General features: G+C 46.4%; 1 protein-coding gene across 1 annotated transcript in view; it reads left to right on the top strand.

Moving 5' to 3' along the window:
- The window catches only part of LOC8041161 (activating signal cointegrator 1 complex subunit 3), a 124,707-nt gene that overhangs the window by 53,409 nt on the left and 52,420 nt on the right, over nucleotides 1–18,878 (top strand). The window contains exons 19-27 of the mRNA XM_040220363.3: nucleotides 168–393; nucleotides 1,323–1,573; nucleotides 4,695–4,863; nucleotides 5,381–5,601; nucleotides 7,605–7,857; nucleotides 12,213–12,358; nucleotides 16,535–16,655; nucleotides 17,203–17,345; nucleotides 18,374–18,511. Coding sequence (XP_040076297.2) covers nucleotides 168–393; nucleotides 1,323–1,573; nucleotides 4,695–4,863; nucleotides 5,381–5,601; nucleotides 7,605–7,857; nucleotides 12,213–12,358; nucleotides 16,535–16,655; nucleotides 17,203–17,345; nucleotides 18,374–18,511 — 1,668 coding nt within the window. The remainder of the gene's footprint in view (nucleotides 1–167; nucleotides 394–1,322; nucleotides 1,574–4,694; nucleotides 4,864–5,380; nucleotides 5,602–7,604; nucleotides 7,858–12,212; nucleotides 12,359–16,534; nucleotides 16,656–17,202; nucleotides 17,346–18,373; nucleotides 18,512–18,878) is intronic.

Raw genomic sequence — 18,878 nt, 5'->3', positions numbered from 1 at the left:
AGACCTATGTATATAAAACCCTAATTAATTCCGCATATGGGATGTCTAGGTGGTAGATCGAAAGAGCGCCATAGTTATTTTTCTCAGCTTTCTTCTTTCGATTCTCTTGCCTATTTCGGAGACGCCGTGTCCGTGTTGTGACACAATGAGTTGCTCTCTGTTGCCAGAATGCCACCCGCATCCTGCGTGCTTTGTTCGACATGGTGCTGAGGGCGGGTGGTGCCATCATGGCCGGCCGCATCCTGACCCTCTGCAAGGCGGTGGAGCGCCAAGTATGGAGCTTCGAGAGCCCCCTCAAGCAGTTTCCCGACATCGGCTACCACGTCCTCAAGCACATTGAGGAGAAGGACATCCGTGTGGACTACATCAAGGACATGGGGGCCAAGGACATTGGTGAGGACCTCACCCTGCTGGACCCTCTTGCATTCCAGTAACCGAGTAGAAAATATTAATGCCACAATTTCTCGATTTGACACCTACCACTTTGCTGCTTGAAATGCGTAAAAATGTTGGGATGCACACTGTTTTGCTGTCTTAATTACTAAAGCTTACGAAAAAGCTAGGAAACATTTTCGTTTTGCATGTATCCAACATGGCTGGGTACACTGATGAAAAAAAAACTTGAGTAATTTTATGCCTAAAGCACCTTTGTAACAAGGTTTTGCTGCTTCACAAATTAAGCCATCCTCCGTCACTTGCGCACACGTGATAAGAGTAGGAATTTTTTTTCATGCGCTTGTACAAGCAATAAGCAGCCATTTCGAGATTACTCAGTATAGCATCCCAAGCTGTTGTCCTATTAAAACATTCAGTTTAGTTAGAATCGAGGCTTTCAATAGTAATCATATTGATGCAAGACCTAGCTGGCTCACAAACGATCTGAACCTCTCAGCAAAACATATGCCACCATCCTGAAGTCTTCCAAAGGTTCCCTTCCTGTTCTAGCAGAATTGTAGGCGTGATCGAGCTTTTCTGGAATACAAGTCGTGATATTATTTTGATGCAGATAATTTGACTTTAGGAGAAGAAGGAGCAACAGCTTGGGTGGAGCAATAATGGGTCAGGATTGGGATGTGAAGATGCGATTTGTCTTGTCTGCAGGGAATGCCTCGGTGGCTCTGAGTCAAAGTGCCGGCCTACGGATTCCGAAGTGGCGGATTCGAATCCTGGCGGAAGCTTATTGTGAAGAAGGCACCGTGCGATTGAGACGTGTCGGAATATTCTTACGTGATCCGAATTAATCTTCAGTTCTCCGCTGGGGCGTGCCAGATGCCCATTGTTTGTTTGGCACCTAAAACCCCCGATTTTGTATTTGCCCCCAGGAATGATGGTGCACAACCCGAAGGTGGGCACGCAAGTGGAGCTGTGTGCTCGGCAGATTCCGCAGCTGGTGGTGGTGCCCCGCATCCAGCCCATCACCCGCACGGTCATCAAGGTTCAGCTGGACATCACAGCGGACTTCCGCTGGAGCGACCGGGTCCACAAAGGCGCAGAGGCCTTCTGGATCTGGGTCGAGGACCCCAACTCGGACGAGATCTACCACTATGAGTACTTTGTCCTCACCAAGATGCAGGTGTGCTCCCGCCCTTCACCGCCAGAATAAGCCTCCCCCACAACATGAAAAGAGCTGTTGCAGAGAAGACGCATCTTGTTGTCGATCCGATAACAGTCGGTGGGTCGGTAATTGTTGGGATGACCCTCAAACTGTTTTCAGGGCGATGGCAGAGCGCCTCAATTTTGTAGCAACTCTTTTCGTGAAAGCCCCCGTGACAAATTGTCATGAAGACTTTCAATTCTTGGGGTTTTCAAGAACTTCTAGAAAAGATTTATTTAGCGTAATAGTATCCTGAACGTGCGCCCACCTTTAAACTTTGGCCCACCCCCCTTTTATGTCAAAATATCTATATGAAAGAAAATCCTGATATGTCGCCCAACCTCCAGTAATAGCAATTCCAAAGAACTGGGGACACCTGGGCAGACCTATCTTTTTAGAAGTCTTTGGATGCACATATGTGTGCACCAAACAAGAAAGTTGCATAAGAGCCTGCTCCTTATGAATCACAAGGCGTCCGATTGGGCCCGATGCCAAAGTATTTGCCAACGCGATCTTGAGCTTTACCGCTTCCCCAGCATTGCTCTTCGTCGTTTTTTTAATGCGGAAGCATTAACTGTCTCATCGAGCGAAAGAGCCAAACGGCTCTTTCACACCCCTTCGATCCCATTGGCTAGCGCGCGTCCACAGCCAACGGCACCTTTTACATCGCTGCGATCCCATTGACTTGCCCGCGACGACCAGCTACCCGTTCGCCGGACATGCAGCGCCATGGGGTGGCCGGTCGTTGAAACTGATGCTGTGCGTCAGTTTCAACGACCGGCCACCTCATGGCGCTGCGTGTCCGTCAGCGCCAGTCAGCGTGCCAACAGCGAAAGCCAAAAGCCTGTCTTGTCTCTTTGTCTTCAATGTCCCTCTTTCCTTATCGTAAATTAGAAGCCAACACGCCCAACCATCTACAGCAAGATTGATGTGCATGGTTTCGCATTCACAACTCATAAGAAGTGCTTAGGTGTACCTCAATCTTTTTAGCCCAATCGCTGGGTGCACCTGGTTGGTTTTACAGCGAAGCTGTTATGCACTAGGATCTGTGAAAAAATGTGTCCGCTGATGTTGACAGAAAACTCCCCATTGGTTGTGGCAAGTATGAACAAATAAAAATTAAAATAAAGGGGCAACCTGGGTGAGTCAGCCTTCCTTGGCATTATTAGATAGTGAGGTCCTGATCCCTTGTTATCATCTCTTGGCATTGTCCTCGAAGTCGTCCTCGAGGTCGTCCTAGAGGTCGTCCTAGAAGTTGTCCTTGAGGTTGTCCTAGACGTTGCCCTCGAGGTCGTCCTACAAGTTGGGTTTGAGTCTGGCCTAGAAGTCGTCCTCTAGGCGTCGTTCTCGAGGTCGTCCTAGAAGTTGTGACGTTCCTCTTTCGACGTGAGAAAGTCACAACTCCCCAGATAAGATTTGTCACTGATTAGAGCAAGCCCAGCTGTAGACAGGTATGCATAAAGACTTTATACAAAGCAAGAGAAATAAATCAAACACAATCATAAACAACAAGGCACTCGCGGACAACAAAGGAAAAGTAAACAAGTGCAAGGGGGATGCTAACAGCTGAATAAAGTAAAGAAAGTTTGAAACGTCGAGGATGCTCACTTACAGTCCTTGTCCTTCAGTTACAGCCCTGGTCGAATCCCACAGTCCCTTCAGGCTAGCACACCCCACTTCCCGTAGCAGCGTCGAAGTCCCTTCTGGTCGACGCTGAAAGTCGCGTCCGAATGCTGAAGATGTCGCCTCCCCTCTCCCTCCCCTCGGAAGAACCAGTCCGCTTGGCCCTCCCCCCACAACCGTCCCGCTTGACTTCCTGATTTCGCCTATTAACCCCCTGGCTCCCCTTTGTACCCACCAGCCGCGAGTCCTGGAAGGTCATCTCCCGCCCGCACATACACCACTCTCCCAAAGCCGATTTCCCCCTCTTGCAGTGCTCACGGCTAATACTTCACACCCTTCACGCACACACATCACCGGTCCGGAGCCTGGGACATTGCCTTCCCGTTGCACTGCTTGCATCCAACTCGTACCAGTCACGCTCGCACATCCCTGTCCCGAAGCGGGACGAGGTTGCTTTTCTCTTGCACCGCTTGCGGCCAACGCTTCACATGAGTCATGGACGCACATTGCTCTCTGACCCGAGGGCGCTGTTCACGACGGGGTCATCCTTAAGTTCGTCCTAGACGTCGTCTCAAGGGGTCGTCGTAGAAGTCGTCCTCTAGGCATTGTTGGCAAGGTCGTCCTAGAAGTCGTCCTTGAGGTCATCCTCGAAGTTGTCCTTAAGGTCCTCCTAGACGGTGTCCTTTAGGTGTCGTCCTAGAAGTCGGCCTTGAGGTCGTCGTAGACGTTGTAAAAGTAACAGCCTCGCTGGTCCTCCATCTTCACGTGAAGTTGCAGGGCTCTACAATTTTTCTATTTTCTTGTTGTCTCTTTTTTTTTTCTTACGGCGAAGCTGTTATGTGCTAGGATCTAGGAAAAAATGCATCCGCGGATGTTGACAGAAAACTCCCCATTAATCGTGGCAAGTATGAATAAATAAAAATAAAATAAAGGGGCAACTAGAATGAGTCAGCCTTCCTTGGCATTATTAGTTAGTGAAGTTCCGATTTCTTGTTATCATCTCTAGGCATCGTCCTAGAGGTCGTCCTAGGCGTTGTACTCGAGGTCGTCCTGAAAGTTGTCCTTGAGGCTGTCCTATACTCTGGCAAGCTGTCAAAGTTACTGGCGCGAGCGCGTGGCTTTGTCTATGGTTTCGTTCACGTGAGCACGCGTGCAAATGAACATCGAGCTTTCTGTCCTTCGTGACAAGATAAACAATGTCAGAAGTAGAAGATGCAAATTCTTTCAACGTTCAAATCGTTGCCTCCTTTAAGTGTTTTTCATGTTTAACTACAATTTAAGCAGGTCTGAGCTTCCCATTGATGCTTAACTATAAAACAATAACTTCCTAGTATAGAAAATATTGTTTAAGATCCTGCACTTCGTTGTATCACTGCCAAGAACAAGATGGGTTTTTTGGCTGCGAATAAGAAAGATTCCTCGAAATGGAAAAGTTTGAGAGCCAATGTTTTAGCATTCTCTTCTCCCGTACCTCCAGGCTGTGAGGCAGGAGACTCAGAACCTGGTGTTCACCATCCCTGTCACGGAGCCCCTGCCCCCCCAGTACCTGGTGCGGGTGGACTCGGACCACTGGCTGGGCTCGGAGCAGACCATCCCCCTCACCTTCCACCACCTCATCCTGCCCGAGCGACACCCACCTCACACGGGTATGCGGGGTCTTCTCGAGGGAACGAAATACTCTGTTTTTGCTTGACGTAATGGGTATGGGATCTGAAATGCACGTCGCGACACACACCAGATGCTACAGATGTGCAAGTGTCACTCAAGTCTCCAAGCTTCAATTTTGGTTGCTCCATGTGCAGTTGAAGAAAGGGGTTCAAAACTTCAGCCTGTTGGCATCACTTGGCCCACTGGATTTGTTTTTCTTTGTTATCTGCGATACTAACTGTCAATTTTATTTCTCAGTATTTGACTGAGGGGTTTAATACGAGCATTAATTACGTAACCGCTCAGAATAACGGTCGTATTTATTTATGTGAGCATCGGTTCTAGTTTCATTCAGATTGTAGCTATCTTTTCACCAGCACCTGATTTGTTTCTGTAGGGGCAGTTCAACTTCGACCGTTGTCACATTCTGAGTTGCGGCTGTTGCAATGTGTTTAACCAGGACACCCTACACCTTTGTGCGACGTCCTAGGAAAGACGTTGGAATTGTCATTTCAGAGCTGCTGGACCTGCAGCCCCTGCCTGTGGGTGCCCTGAACAATGTGATGTACGAGGTGCTGTACAGCTTCAGCCACTTCAACCCGATCCAGACGCAGATCTTCCACACCCTGTACCACACAGACTACAACGTGCTGCTGGGCGCCCCAACGGGCTCCGGCAAGACCATCGCAGCCGAGATTGCCATGTTCCGCATCTTTAACGTCAACCCTTCGTCCAAGGTGACAGGCTCTCAACTTTTGATCGTCTTCTCGCTCATAGCTGCCTCGCTGGTTTCGAGGCAAAGTGCCAGCCTACGGGTCCCCAGGTGTAGAGTTTGAATCTCGGTTGAGGTGCCCGCAATATGACGGAGGCATTTTGGGGAGAAGGCACCTCTCCGTAACTGAGCTTTCAGTTGCTTGTCAAAAGATCCGTGGGTGGTCGAAATTAACCCTCAGTCCGCGGTTGGAGCGTGCCAGATACCCTTTGTTGGTTGGGCACATGTAAAACTCCCAAATTTTGCAAATTTAACCTCTTGCTCGTGGAAGGCGAAGTCTGTTAAGAATGGAGATTTATGTATACAGTCGCCGACCGCTTGTTCGATATTTTGGGCCTAAAGAAGGAACTGTGACCTGCTTGATAGAAATGGCGCATATTCACAACCAGTGTTTCTTACAGCTTGAACTCAAAAAGTTTGATTTTTCAAACAATATCGTCGCGAGCGATTGGGGGGAGCACTACTGAGAAGCCGCCATTTTAGATTCTATGTTGGCTGTACATGGATTGGTTTGGTTTGGCAGCGCTGCTTGAGCACTGCTAAGTCCTACGACTAAGGGATGCTATATGGCTTTTTCTTCTAGCTGCATGTTATTATCATTATCATTGTTACCATTCTGCTTTGTTCATTTGCCATTGCAGTCGTGGACTTGCGCCTCTCATCTCATCTTGGTGAATGGTGTTTTCGGACTGCGCTAGCTTGGACACCGTGTCCTCATCTGTTCTTCCGCCGTTGTGAAGTGTCGCTAAGAAGCGCGGAAAGTACTCGACCATAACACTAGAAAAGAAGACAGCGATTCTCAAGTTAATAGAAAGTGGCCAAACGCAAACGGAGGTGTAACCTGAAGCAAGGCACCTTTAAGGCTTTTTTAAGCCCGCTTAGACATAAATAAAGGCACGTTTTTTAATCTGCTGATTTTTCGGACTGTTCTATTCGGACGCTTTTACGGTTCCTGCGAAGTTAAAAAAAAAAAAAATTGTTCGGCGACTATAGGGATTTCTGCTCCATTGTCTGATGTATCTGTTCTCTGGAATGTTGGGTGTTATTAACTGATTTAGGAGGCTATTGAGAGTCAAAGCTCAATTTATTGGCCGATTAAAGTCATAATAAAAAATTACATAAAAACTGTAAAAAGCAACCCACACGATACGGCCAAACGTTTGAACTCGCCACCGCCGAGAACGATTTTTCTGAGAAGCACCATTCCTAAAAATGGCTCCTTTTGCACCAGATAGTTTGTGTGCCACAAATTAACGTTTTAACCCGTTGGAGACTTTGTCGGTGTTTCTTCCTGTCTGTTTTTGTCTACAGTCTACATTGTCTCGAGTTTTCTATAGTTCCTCGCAGGACGAGGAGGGCAAGGTGCATTTTTCGAATGCTTGGCCTCGAGCACATGCTCATTGCCTTCCGCTGCTCATTGGCTGCTCGTGCACTCTCGAGGATCACGAGACGCAAAAGCGTTATTGTGGTGCCAGGAATGCGTCTCTGACTGGTGTGCTTGGCGTCCTATTCTGCCCATGCATCGAAAGTGGTCCCAAAGCGGCAACGGACGACTTCACAAAAGCCGGAGTGTCATGTTGTCGGATGTCCCTGGCAGTTGGTCATAGAAGTTTCGGCAAAAAGCACAAGCAAACGCGAGTGTCGCCGTTGTCACTCACGGCGCCCTAACTCCTTACTCCCGAAGCTTTATTGGGCTCTCAAGCTGGAGAGTGACCTGCAGCGGAACAGGCGTCTGCCATGTCCGCCAGCGCTGCTGCGACACCTCCAGGATCGCGGCTAGTGACAGCATGTAACTTTTATGACGTCATCAGGCGGAAATCGAGGGACCACGTTTTTGGACGGAGTGAACAGACCAGTCGGAGACGGGCAGCTCGTGCTGGAGGCGGGATAATTGAAAGACTTCCCTGCCGTTTTATTTCTGTCAGTGCCTATAACTGTGTTCCCTTGTCACTCGATCACACTTTCCAGGTGGTGTACATAGCCCCCCTGAAGGCCCTAGTCAGGGAGAGAATCAAGGACTGGAAAGTGAGGCTGGAAGAGAAGTTGGACAAGAAGGTGGCAGAGCTGACGGGGGACGTCACTCCCGACTTCAGGGTGATCACAAACGCGCATGTGATCGTCACGACGCCGGAAAAGTGGGACGGCATCAGCCGCAGCTGGCACACCCGGGGCTACGTCAAGGACGTCTCTCTCATCATCATCGACGAGATCCATCTGTTGGGTGTGTGCGTCCTTCCGAATCAATGGTTTTGCAACCGTTAGCAGGGTAGCAAATGTTAATGACGAGCTGAATTTGTTTCCAAACGTTTTGCGAAATTGAGCAGAGATTCAGCCTACCAAATTTCAGTTCCTTGGCCTAAGAGGTATACATTTCAATTAACTACTACTCTAAAAAAAAAAAAAGAAGAAAGCTGGTTATGTTGCGAGTTTATCCCATCTTTAGACTTTTAGCACACTACTTTTGAAGACAGCAGCAATTTCTTCTGGAGATAATGTGTTTGAGTTTATAGTGTAAGTTCACTCCAGCCCATTTTGGGTGTTGCGATTTAACTAAGGGTACACTTTGATGAGGATTGATAACCACGGTCCTATGTTTGCATTTGGTAGCTGCAGCCCAAGTTTGGTACGTATATGTGCACATGTAGTACATGATTGCAAAGTTATATTTAGGGCTCCGTGTTTTCGGATAAATCCGAAAAACTCCGAAAAACACCCGCCGGTAAAATTTTTGTCAATTCGAATTTATCCGATAAACTCCAAATTGTTATGCGCCGTTGCCCCCCCCCCCCCCCCCCAATGCACAATAAAAAAAACATTTTTTTTTTTTTTTTACATTTTGAGCAGCGCCGGGAGAATGGTCCTGGGAAAATAACACCATAATTGTCTTTCAAGACTCGGACCGTTGTCAAAAGGGGGTCTTACGGCTTGTCTCGTCAAGATTGGTTCAGGGTTATATTAGGTCTGTTCTTGAGTATGTGTGTAGAGACTGGGACCCACCAACCGTTGTTGATAGAAATAAACTTGAAAGAGTTCAAAACTTAGCGGCTAGATATGTTTCCGGGAATTATAACGGGCGACTCAGCATGGCAAGTCTGAAGGAATTCTTAGGCTAGGAATCTCTTGAAAAAAGAAGGAAAAAACTACGGCTAAAATTATTTCATAACATTTACCACTGCAGAATTAGTATAGAGCGCGAAAACTACATTTTCCCCCCGGATTATATCTTTCATTGTGTCGATCACGAACGAAAGGTACGTGAATATAAGTGTAACATAAACCAGTTTTAAATCATCTTTTTTCCCCAAATCTATTAGCAAATGGAATCAATTGCCTTGGGAGGTTGTTGGCATTTTGGACAATGACGCTTTCTCTGCTGCATTGTGAGAAGTGTTTTCTTTTTTGTTTCCCGTGTACTGGGTATGCATGTGCACATTCTGTTATGCTCCTTTGTATTGCTGAAATGTATCACATTAATGAAAATTTCCTCCCCGCTGTAATGCCACCCTGGTGCTGTGGGAAAGGGAATAAATAAAAGGAAACAGGTGATCGTACCATTCCTGTCACGACAAAAGCCACTCTTTTGGTTTCCAGTTTGGGCCATGGAATTTAAAGAAAGGAGAGGGTATGTTTCTGGGGATAACAGTGAAAGCTATGGATCATAGAGATTGTGTAAAATAGGGAAGAGGGGCAGTTGAAACCTCTCTATTACATCCTTAACCCCTCCACCTCAAGCAGCCGTGGGATAGGTTGATGGTAGGACTACGGAGCTTCCTTGCGGCTACCTCCGGCAGTTTATTGATTTTAAGGTATCGACGTTTATCGAAGCCACACTTGTGTGCGACTTTTGTCGTGGGACAAATTAGTATTGCCAATAACACCAACGCCAAATTCAACTGAAGAAATCTTAATTGATACAAGCGCGTTTTATTTTTATATCTGGCATACGTTTGCATCCGGTTATTATTTACTATTTTTTTTATATGAAACACTGCAAAAGTAATCTCCGAATTTTGGATAATGGGGGATTTACTAAAATAAACTCCGATAAACACCGAATTTTCGCTAAAAAATAAACTCCGAAAAACACCCTCCGAATTTCACGAAAAATAAACTCCGAAAACACGGAGCTCTAGTTATATTGTAGCTGTTCTATGACTTGTCGCTGTAAATGACTACGAGGTCACAGGGCCACAGCATGGGATTTATTTGTCAGGGTGTGCTTCTGTCTTTATGTGAATACTTCTTCTCCTGCTTAAACCGTTTGGATAAGTAAACTTTGGTCTATTGAATGCCCTATAAATCTGGGCTAGACGTAGTTTCGCCTCATTCAGTGTATTTCTCATAGTTATAGTATGATATTAATTACAAAGTATTAAGGGAAAAAGTGGGTTCTCAAAAAATATTTCTTGTTTATTGGTCTATCTCAATGATTTTTTGCACAGGCATGCAGTTTATTGTGCTGATTTCATAAATGCAATCAGATTTCAGATATCTCTTCTTTGCCAAAAGTTATGAACAAAATAAAATATTAATTAGCTAATTTCAGGAAGGGTTTTAAAAAACCTTCTTATTAAAATTTTAATGAAAAAAATGTATCAATTGCTTCCTAAAGAAATGCCATACAAGCTAAAGCTATTTTTATTTCTTTAGCACCATATAATCATGTAAAAAAATTAAAGTGAATAGAAGACATGCAATAGCGGCTATAACAATGTCTAAAAATGAAATGCCAGTTTTATATACCACAAAATATCATAATAAAAATAACTTTAGCTTGCAGTCTAGTTCATTCCAAAGAAAATAGTACCAAGGTTATGAAAATCGGTTGAGTGTAAGTGAATCAAAAAGCCTTCCTGGCCGGAGAAGAGGCTGAAAAAACCAAAGCTGAGAAAATCGACTTTGAAACTTGAGTATGCATAACTAACAACATTGAAGCTTTAGATGGGTAGAATGCCTTTGGTTTGAATTTCATACTAAGGGTGAGACACGGGCAGGGGAAGCAGCCCCATATGCAACAATTGGTTAGCCCTCAAAAGGGCTTTTTTAGGGGACGTTTTCAAAGCACCAGCTTGTGAATGGGCGCGGCCATTCCGCACTGCTCACATTTGGTGGTCGCGAAGAACATGTTCAACACGTTCAAATCCTTGATCACGAACTGCGTGCCAAAATCTGTCTCTTTATCCTCGATAGTGACATTGAGGAGGTCAAACTTCCGTTGCGCGGGAGACTTCACGGCCAAATCCTGCTTCATCTCGTCAGCCCGCGCCGAACGTTGAGCAGTTTCGCTTGCCGTGTAGAAATGCGCGTCGAGTCGTGACGCACTAGGGCCGAAGCTGTCGTCTTTTTCGTTGCTCACATTAGGGGCGGGCACTTCGGAAGACGAAGCAGCTGCTGGCAGCTGAACTTGCCGCATGTCCGCCGCAAGCAACGCGGCTGGCGATGCGAGCAAAGTTTTCTTGTTCTACGCCCGACGCTTCCGCTTGCCGTACGCACGCTGCGTTGAAAGGTTCACGCTAGGCATTGCGATCACTACCGATGTCTCCTAAAGACGTCGAGCTAAACAAAGTAGGCGAACGCCGAAAAATAACGTGCTTGAAGCCAAAACGCAACCGCTAGCAGACGACAAACAACGATATCGGCTGCTTCCGCGCCGCAAGAAAGGAGAGGAGGGAGAGGAGAATGACATATATTAGGAGAAAAGGCATGCGCTGCGGCCAATACCGACAGCGCTCGCTGCGGCCCGTGCTTCTTAGCCAATCAGTAGCTCGGTTTCTTTCTTCGGGGAAACGTGTGCTTTCCCCGGGCGGACGCCATTTTTAATGGGGCCAAAAATGTAGACAAAGAGGCAAGCTTTCAAACGAGACCAAAATGGCCGCTAAGGGCGCGCACCGGCGGAGCGCGGGCGTTTCGATGTCGGTTTTCTCTTTCGGAAAATTTTGGGCGCGTTCCGCGCGACACAATTTTTTTTTTTTTTTTTTTTTTTATACTTTGAGTTTGAATTACGCTATAATATTTTCGAGATAGGTGCTTGGATATGTAAGGCACCCAAATAGAGGATTTTTGAAAAATGAACTTTTTCGCGATTTTTTGCATTTTTAGGATTCGCGTTTCCCCTTAACCTGTTCAATTCAATTAATTGATTTATGTCAATCCATGGGAGGCTTACTAACTTGGGGAACAAGAATGGTCAATTTCAATCAATTAATGGAGACACTTGCTTTTTGGACAGTTTTGGCACTTAGTAGTGTGGTAATATTGTGGTATAAGTTAAACGTTGTATATGAGGGGTACTGGTTTTAATTATCTTTTTCTAGACTTCTTAAAATCTAGAAACGAATGTCTTGCATGGCGAGGGAATACCGCGACGCTTCCCCATCTAATGCGGCATCACCATTTGATAACAATAGTGCTTGAGGCATACACATATTTTACACTCGCATACTAATTGTTTGCCAAAATATTTCTTTTCTATTAGTGTGGCTAATGCCAAATCCTGGCAAATCCAAGCTTTAGCTGAATTGACCTTTCGCTAATGCATTTGTCTGAGATTGAGTAATGGAATCCCCTCGTTTGCAGGTGAGGGAAGAGGCCCCGTGCTGGAGGTCATAGTGTCTCGCGCCAACTACATCAGCTCCTACACGAACCGCAAAGTGCGCATCATCGGCCTGTCGACAGCCCTCGCAAACGCACGAGACCTGGCAGACTGGCTTGGCATTGGCGAGGCAAGTGCTTTGCTCTCTATCTCTAGCCCAGTGGGGTGGGTGTGTTCCTGCCTTGTACCTTCCTTCAGACGTGTAATTTTGAGTGCTGTATCTACCCATGTAGCCAATGCGCCTCTTTTAAAGGGGTGCTGGACCTAGGAAAAAAAAAACATGTTTTAAATGCGAAAGCATTAACAATCCCATAGAGCAGAGCCAGTGGCATCTGTAACTGCAAGAAAACGTGAAAGAAATGCCCATTCTCTCATTGGTTGAGCAAAACAGCTCCTATATAGCCATTGGCAGCCGCTTCACGAGAGGGCGCGCTCGGCTGCCACTCTCGTGGCAAGCATTGCCAGGGGGGGGGGGGGGGGGGGGGGGGGGGCTGTGGTTGCTTTACGATTGGCTGTAACCTCGGCGGTAGCGAAACATGGCCGTCCATACTAGTACACCGCAGACGAACTAAGGGAGCGGAAGAACGACATTCATGCTTTCGCATTCACAACTCAGAAGAAGTGCTTAGGTGTCCTCGGAATTTTTTTCCGACCTGGTTAGTGTAGGCACTTCTCAAAATAAATGTTTGTAAAAGGAAAAAAAAATGTTTTGCTCATATTTATATTACAATTTGAATTCTTCGACTTGAGGGCGAAACTGAAACTGTACCCCTGCGGGATGATGATGATAGTGTTTGTACCCAACTAGTGTGTGCTCTGAGGTTCAGTGAACTCGGAATGCACACAAGTTGGGAACAAATGCTATTATCATTCCACAGGGGTGCAGTTTCGGTTTCGTCTGCAAATCGAAAAATTTGTATTGTAACATAAATATTGGGCCAAAAAAAATTTTTTTTCTACAAACATTAATTTTGATGTCTTAAAGGGGCAGTGCAATGAATTTCAGACTTTGACCAATTAACTGCGGAAATTAATCTGCGTCACCTATGGAATGAAAAACAGAAAACCGCAATTTCTTGCGAGCGCTAGTTCTTATTTAAAAAAATGAAACAAATCAAAGGTCGAAGTGCCTCTCAACTCTCCACGACGTCCATGTCGACTTTCGAGTGACGTACTCTGGAGGTTCACGTGGTTTCCCCTTGGGCCCTCTCTTCAGAGAACCCAGCCGCTTCCTCCGCGATTGTCGACTTTCAAAGGATTAACCTCGTCGAAGGTTGCGGCGAGCAATGGACACAAAGGACGGTCCGCCACGGGGCTGACGGCGAGTGTAGCAGCGGAGAGGGATAGGGTTTGTTGACTTCCGCGTACCCCCAGAGACGCCGTCATTTTAGTTCCCGTAGCCGCCACAGGCGGCTGCAGATCGGCAAATAATTTGTTTTTTGCCTTGCGATTACGCAGCAGAATAGCAGTTTTTCGGGGAAAGATGACGCGTTTTTTGGTCACTTGGGCTTGTATAAACAATATAAAAAATGCAAACTGGCAATTCTTTCAACATTAAAACCATTTCACTGCCCCTTTAACCAGGCAGAAATATTTTTTTTTCTTTTTTCTAAGTTCAGGTTTTTTAACATTTCAATTGTCATAAAAGTTTTTCCTTCTGACTCTTTGAAGTCTTCCGGACTGTTGACATTTGGCCCATGTCAAAGCTTGGCTCGCAATTCCTCACAAAGAATATCTTTGAAAAGAACGAAGATAACTTTTTCGCAATGACTTTGACTCGCAATGACCCCCGGCTTTTGGAATGTTTTCTTGAATTGAGAGAAAAGCCTTCGGACATGATAAATTTATGAACTTTGCATGAAACCGTTGTGTCAACAATTGTCACTGTTTATACAGTAATCCCTTGTTATAACGAAATCACTTTTTGAATTGTCGCTTTTATCAAAGCTCAACGTGGTCCCGACCGAAATGCCAGCATTTCTAACCGGATTATTCGAAGTGTATTGGCGGCCAACCATGCCAATTACGAGGGCCGCGGTGTCGAAAGCATGCAAGCCTACACGGAGGCGCACGGGAGACCTTTGCATTCACTCCCCCTTCCCCACAAAGGAAAACGGCAAACTGAGAAAACAGAGGAAATGGTTGACACAGTGTGCTTAAAGCTGGCAGAGCGCCACTTCCGATGCCAATGCGCCGACTCTGGCGTGGAGCGGCGGGAGCAGTGTCAAAGGTTCCAATGCTACTTGCGGCGCCCATAGCCGACGCTGCCTGACTTTTGTCGGAATCGCGTCAAGGGAGTGATGGAGCTCGGAGGAGATCATCCCTTCGGGAGCTCCTGACACGCGCACCTGCAGCGTACTACCGTACTACATGCACGTGCGTAGTATGGGAGATTATGAGTGTTTACGGAAAGTCGCTTAGATTTGCTAGGTTGAGAAAAGTGGCTGGCCCAAGTCCGAAATCATCAAAGAATTCGACATTCCTGCATCGGCTGTTTGACACTGACCACCATTTTACAGAACAGGCAAGGCACATTGGGTGGGTTTGAGAAGTTTCTCATGCAGGAGAAAGCGCGAATCGAAGATGAAAGATCGCCAACTGCTTTGCACAAGTTGGATTTTGTCTTGTCAGCATGCTTGCCGAGCCAGCAAACGATTTCCCTAGCTACAACAATCTCTACAGCAGTGTGCGAAAATGTGTTGGCAAAGCCACCGAGGATAACTGATTCTTCGCGCTTGTTGTTGCGGACATTCTAGTTGTTGCTCCTGCCACAGATACTGCGATCGTAGACCTTGAGTGCAGCTAAGGTAAACACGAAGCGACGTCAGAGAGGCACCTTGGGAAACGCTGACGACTGCAGAGGCGCGAAACATCCTACGGCTGCTTCGATACAAAGAGTGCAGCGATTGTGACAGTGTTCTTGCAATAGGGAGTTTTAGAATAACGTATGCAATTTTAGCGCACGCTAGCGCTAAATTTAGCGCTTGTATTAGCGCACGCGACGCAAGAGAGTTTTAGAACAGCGTTTCTTCGTCGCGACGCAAAAGCCCTAGCAGCTCGCGCTTGCGACGCCACCAAGATACAGTCACAATTTTTATTTCACACACGAAATGCTGCAAGCTTTAGAGAAAAAAAAAAACTTTTTCGGTTCAGAGTACTAATTTAGATTTGTTTAAACATGAGAATGCGACGCGAGCGGTTGACCTGTCGTGTTCGCTTGCGTCGCCACGGCAACAGAGGTCTCGTGTACTGACCTTCGCCAAGAAATGTTTGCACGTCACAAGCATCAAGTTGCCGGTGATCGTTGCCAAACCGAACACAATGTCGCCCCGTATTGAAAATTGCAGTCGCGAGGATGCCGCCGACGTCGCACTCACGACGCCGCCAAAGCAGCCGCCGACACTATCCTGGGAGCCGCAATTTTTTTTTAACTCTGCTCGTCTTGGCTTTAGCCACCTTCTCATCACGAATCCTCCTCGGAGAAGCGCAAAGACTCTTTGCATACGCACGCTATTTCCGAGAAATAGCGCACGCTAAAATTGCGCATGCAAAGCGCAAAACCTGGCTTGCGTTCGGAGCATGCGCAGTGGCGACGACGCTATTCTTTGCAAGCGCAAAGCTTTAGCGTGCGCTATTCTAAAACTCCCTAATGCCTGGAGCAGTTCGAGGAGAACTGATGCCCGGATGAAATTATCAGCAAACTCCTCTTAATTATTTTTTTACTTGGTAAAGCTGCTGCGGGATGTTCATACCCAAGGTTTGTTTGATTAAATATACGGTCAGAGTGCTCCACAGTGTTGTTGTCCACCTTCAAGGCTGCTGGTACTGTTTTTTTGGCTTTATTGCTTTTATTGAATTACCGCTTATATTGAATTTTTTTCTGGTCCTTTTGACTTTGTTATAACGAGGGATTACTGCATATGGCTTGCATCGACGTTAGATCAGTGGCCATCATGGTGGCTTTTCTGCCGAGGGCAAACTTTCTGCAGTATACATTTTGTGCCACTGAAGCTTAATTCTTGGCAAGAACAAGTAAGAATCACTATCAGCACGGTGCGATGACGTCACGCTCAAGCCATGTTTGTTTCACGAGAAAAGCGACATGTTACAGCCGACCAAAACACAGGTCACACAATATCACGTCACATGACTTGACATCAAGTTTGGGTGTCGTGTGATGCCATGGTCTTGTGTGATCTATAGACATGGTTTGATTTTACGTATAAATAGGGATGCTCAGCCGTAGCGTTCGCCACATGACTTTTCGTTCTGTGGAACCAGCTGCTAAGCTAGCTTGTGTGCCCAGGTGGGGCTGTACAACTTCAAGCCGGCGGTGCGCCCGGTTCCCCTGGAGGTGCACGTGGCGGGTTTCCCGGGCAAGCACTACTGCCCCAGGATGGCCCTGATGAACAAACCCACCTACAGAGGCAAGGCAGAGGGAGACGGGCATTCACTTTGCCGAGTGTTTCTTGAATTTTGAGCGGTTTTAGTGTTTTCTACTTGCTGACCCACAAGCAGCCGACATGGCAACATTTACAATACGCGTGGCCCGGCGGGACCAGGCCGATTTTTGTGACACATAGTTACGGCCGTACATGAGTAGCATGCAACTAAACTTCATCTCGAGAGTTCTAAGCAGCATTGACAGAGATCCAAGTGCGAGCGGATGGCTTTGGAAACTGCAAGTGGTCAAATAGGTAGCATTTTGGAGATCTTTTATTCTCATATATATCTTTCAATGGCTTTGGGAAGAGAGTGCAAGATAAGAGTATAGTGGAAGAGACGGGCTTCTCTGAAGTTTCTGGCTTAGGCCCCAATAAAAGTAGCGGAACACGTGTGATATCCGAATAATTTTCGCTTTCACCTCCCGCACGATAACTAGTATTCAAGCTGCCACTTTGGTTTGGGAGCCCGTGAGATCTTTGGAAGGTTTTGGAACTTGTGGTTGCTAAAAGTTAAATTCTCCGCTCACAGCTGTCCAGCAGCACTCCCCAGAAAAGCCCGTGCTCATCTTCGTGTCCTCACGGCGGCAGACACGGCTCACAGCCCTGGACCTGATTGCATTCCTTGCGGCGGAAGACAACCCCAGGCAGTGGCTACACATGCCTGACGACAAGGTATGCTTCCTGCTGAGCAAACTCCTGTCTTTTGCCGCGTGCGTGAGCTGGCAACACACGCAAATGCCACGCGGAGGAACGGGTTTCGTTCTGGTTCCTCCTTTTATTAAACTGTGCTCTTCTGGAAAGTTCTAGCCCATTCTCGGTTGGCATTGTGTGTTCTGGTTTAAAACGTTCTTGAACGTACTGCAGGTAAAAAGGCAGTATGACGTGCTGCTTCAGGGTCAGTCGTCCTTCCCTCGCCGATGCGGGATGTATGATACTTTATAGGCACAGGTTCGCCCTTCCAAATATTTCTTTTCAGTTTTACATTTGTGACAATATAGTATAAAATCAATCCACACTAAACGTATCTAAATTGAAATGGTTCTAGTAGTCAGCCTTAAAAGCTTTTCTAAACCTTTGACGTGACAATGTCCCACCTGAAGCGGCGTATGTATGAAAACATTGTGAAAACTGACCTCGTTGTAACAGCCTACTGCTCTGTGACTAGAAACCAGAAAGCAATTGTTCTGATGTCATTTTGTAGCCGCTGTCCTTGACTCAATGCCTCACTCATTTGAAGCACGTTCATTCACTCTCCTGCCGCACTGATGCGCGGTGAAATGGCATTTTTGATGAGTCGTTTGAGTCTGCGATCAGTGCAGTTTGACTCGCTGTTGCTAGCAAACATGTCATTCGATTGATTTGTTTCTAGTATTATTTCAAAGTTGAATAGCACTCTACAATAGGTGCTAACACATAACTTGTTACAAAACTGTATTACTGATTCTGCATGAAAGTCGAAACTTGAGCCTAAAATTGACCGTCGAGGCCTTTTTCTCCATTCCTATTGTATACATATCGCTGGAATGTTGAGCATAGATAGACCTCATCAAGCTAAACATGATGGTGAAAGAATCATAGAGATATCTCCATCTATTCAAAAAGATACAAGAGTAAAACACTTTGTGTGATCAGAGAGACATATTTGTTCACTAACAAGTAGTGAACCCAGTGAGTGAGCCCTCTGCTGACCCCTATGGCAGATGGACTCGGTCATCCAAGGCGTGAACGACCAGAACCTGAAACTGGCCCTGGCATTTGGCATTGGCCTGCACCACGCTGGTCTTCAGGAGAAGGACAGGAGGATCGTGGAGGAGCTCTTTGTCAACCAGAAGATACAAGTGAGGGACCAATGGGCGTGTGCTTCAAAGTATTTAGACTGGGCCAGTCAGTAAATTTTCCTGTGCTCTCGTTGGAGCCCAACTTCTCGAACGGCAACTAATGTGTCAAGCTTGCTGGATTGGGCATTTTGTTGTTGATTCACTGGCCTTGGTGCGGTTGGCTCCAAAGTAGACCATTTTATCGCAGAATGTGTATTATCAGCCGATTTTCATGAAGTTCTGTAACGTTTGGCTGTAGCTCAGGCCATAAAAGGCGGTTGTAATGACAGTGAAAAACAATATGCCCGTAGGGAACCATATAAATTACCGGTGGTCGCTTCAGCTTTGCCTTTAAGAGTAGAGCGTGATACTAAATATAAACCCCGCT

The sequence above is a fragment of the Ixodes scapularis genome, unplaced genomic scaffold (genome assembly GCF_016920785.2).
Source record: "Ixodes scapularis isolate PalLabHiFi unplaced genomic scaffold, ASM1692078v2 PGA_scaffold2__306_contigs__length_199485367, whole genome shotgun sequence".
Taxonomy (NCBI): Eukaryota; Metazoa; Arthropoda; class Arachnida; order Ixodida; family Ixodidae; genus Ixodes; species Ixodes scapularis.
This window is presented reverse-complemented; position numbering and strand designations above follow the sequence as displayed.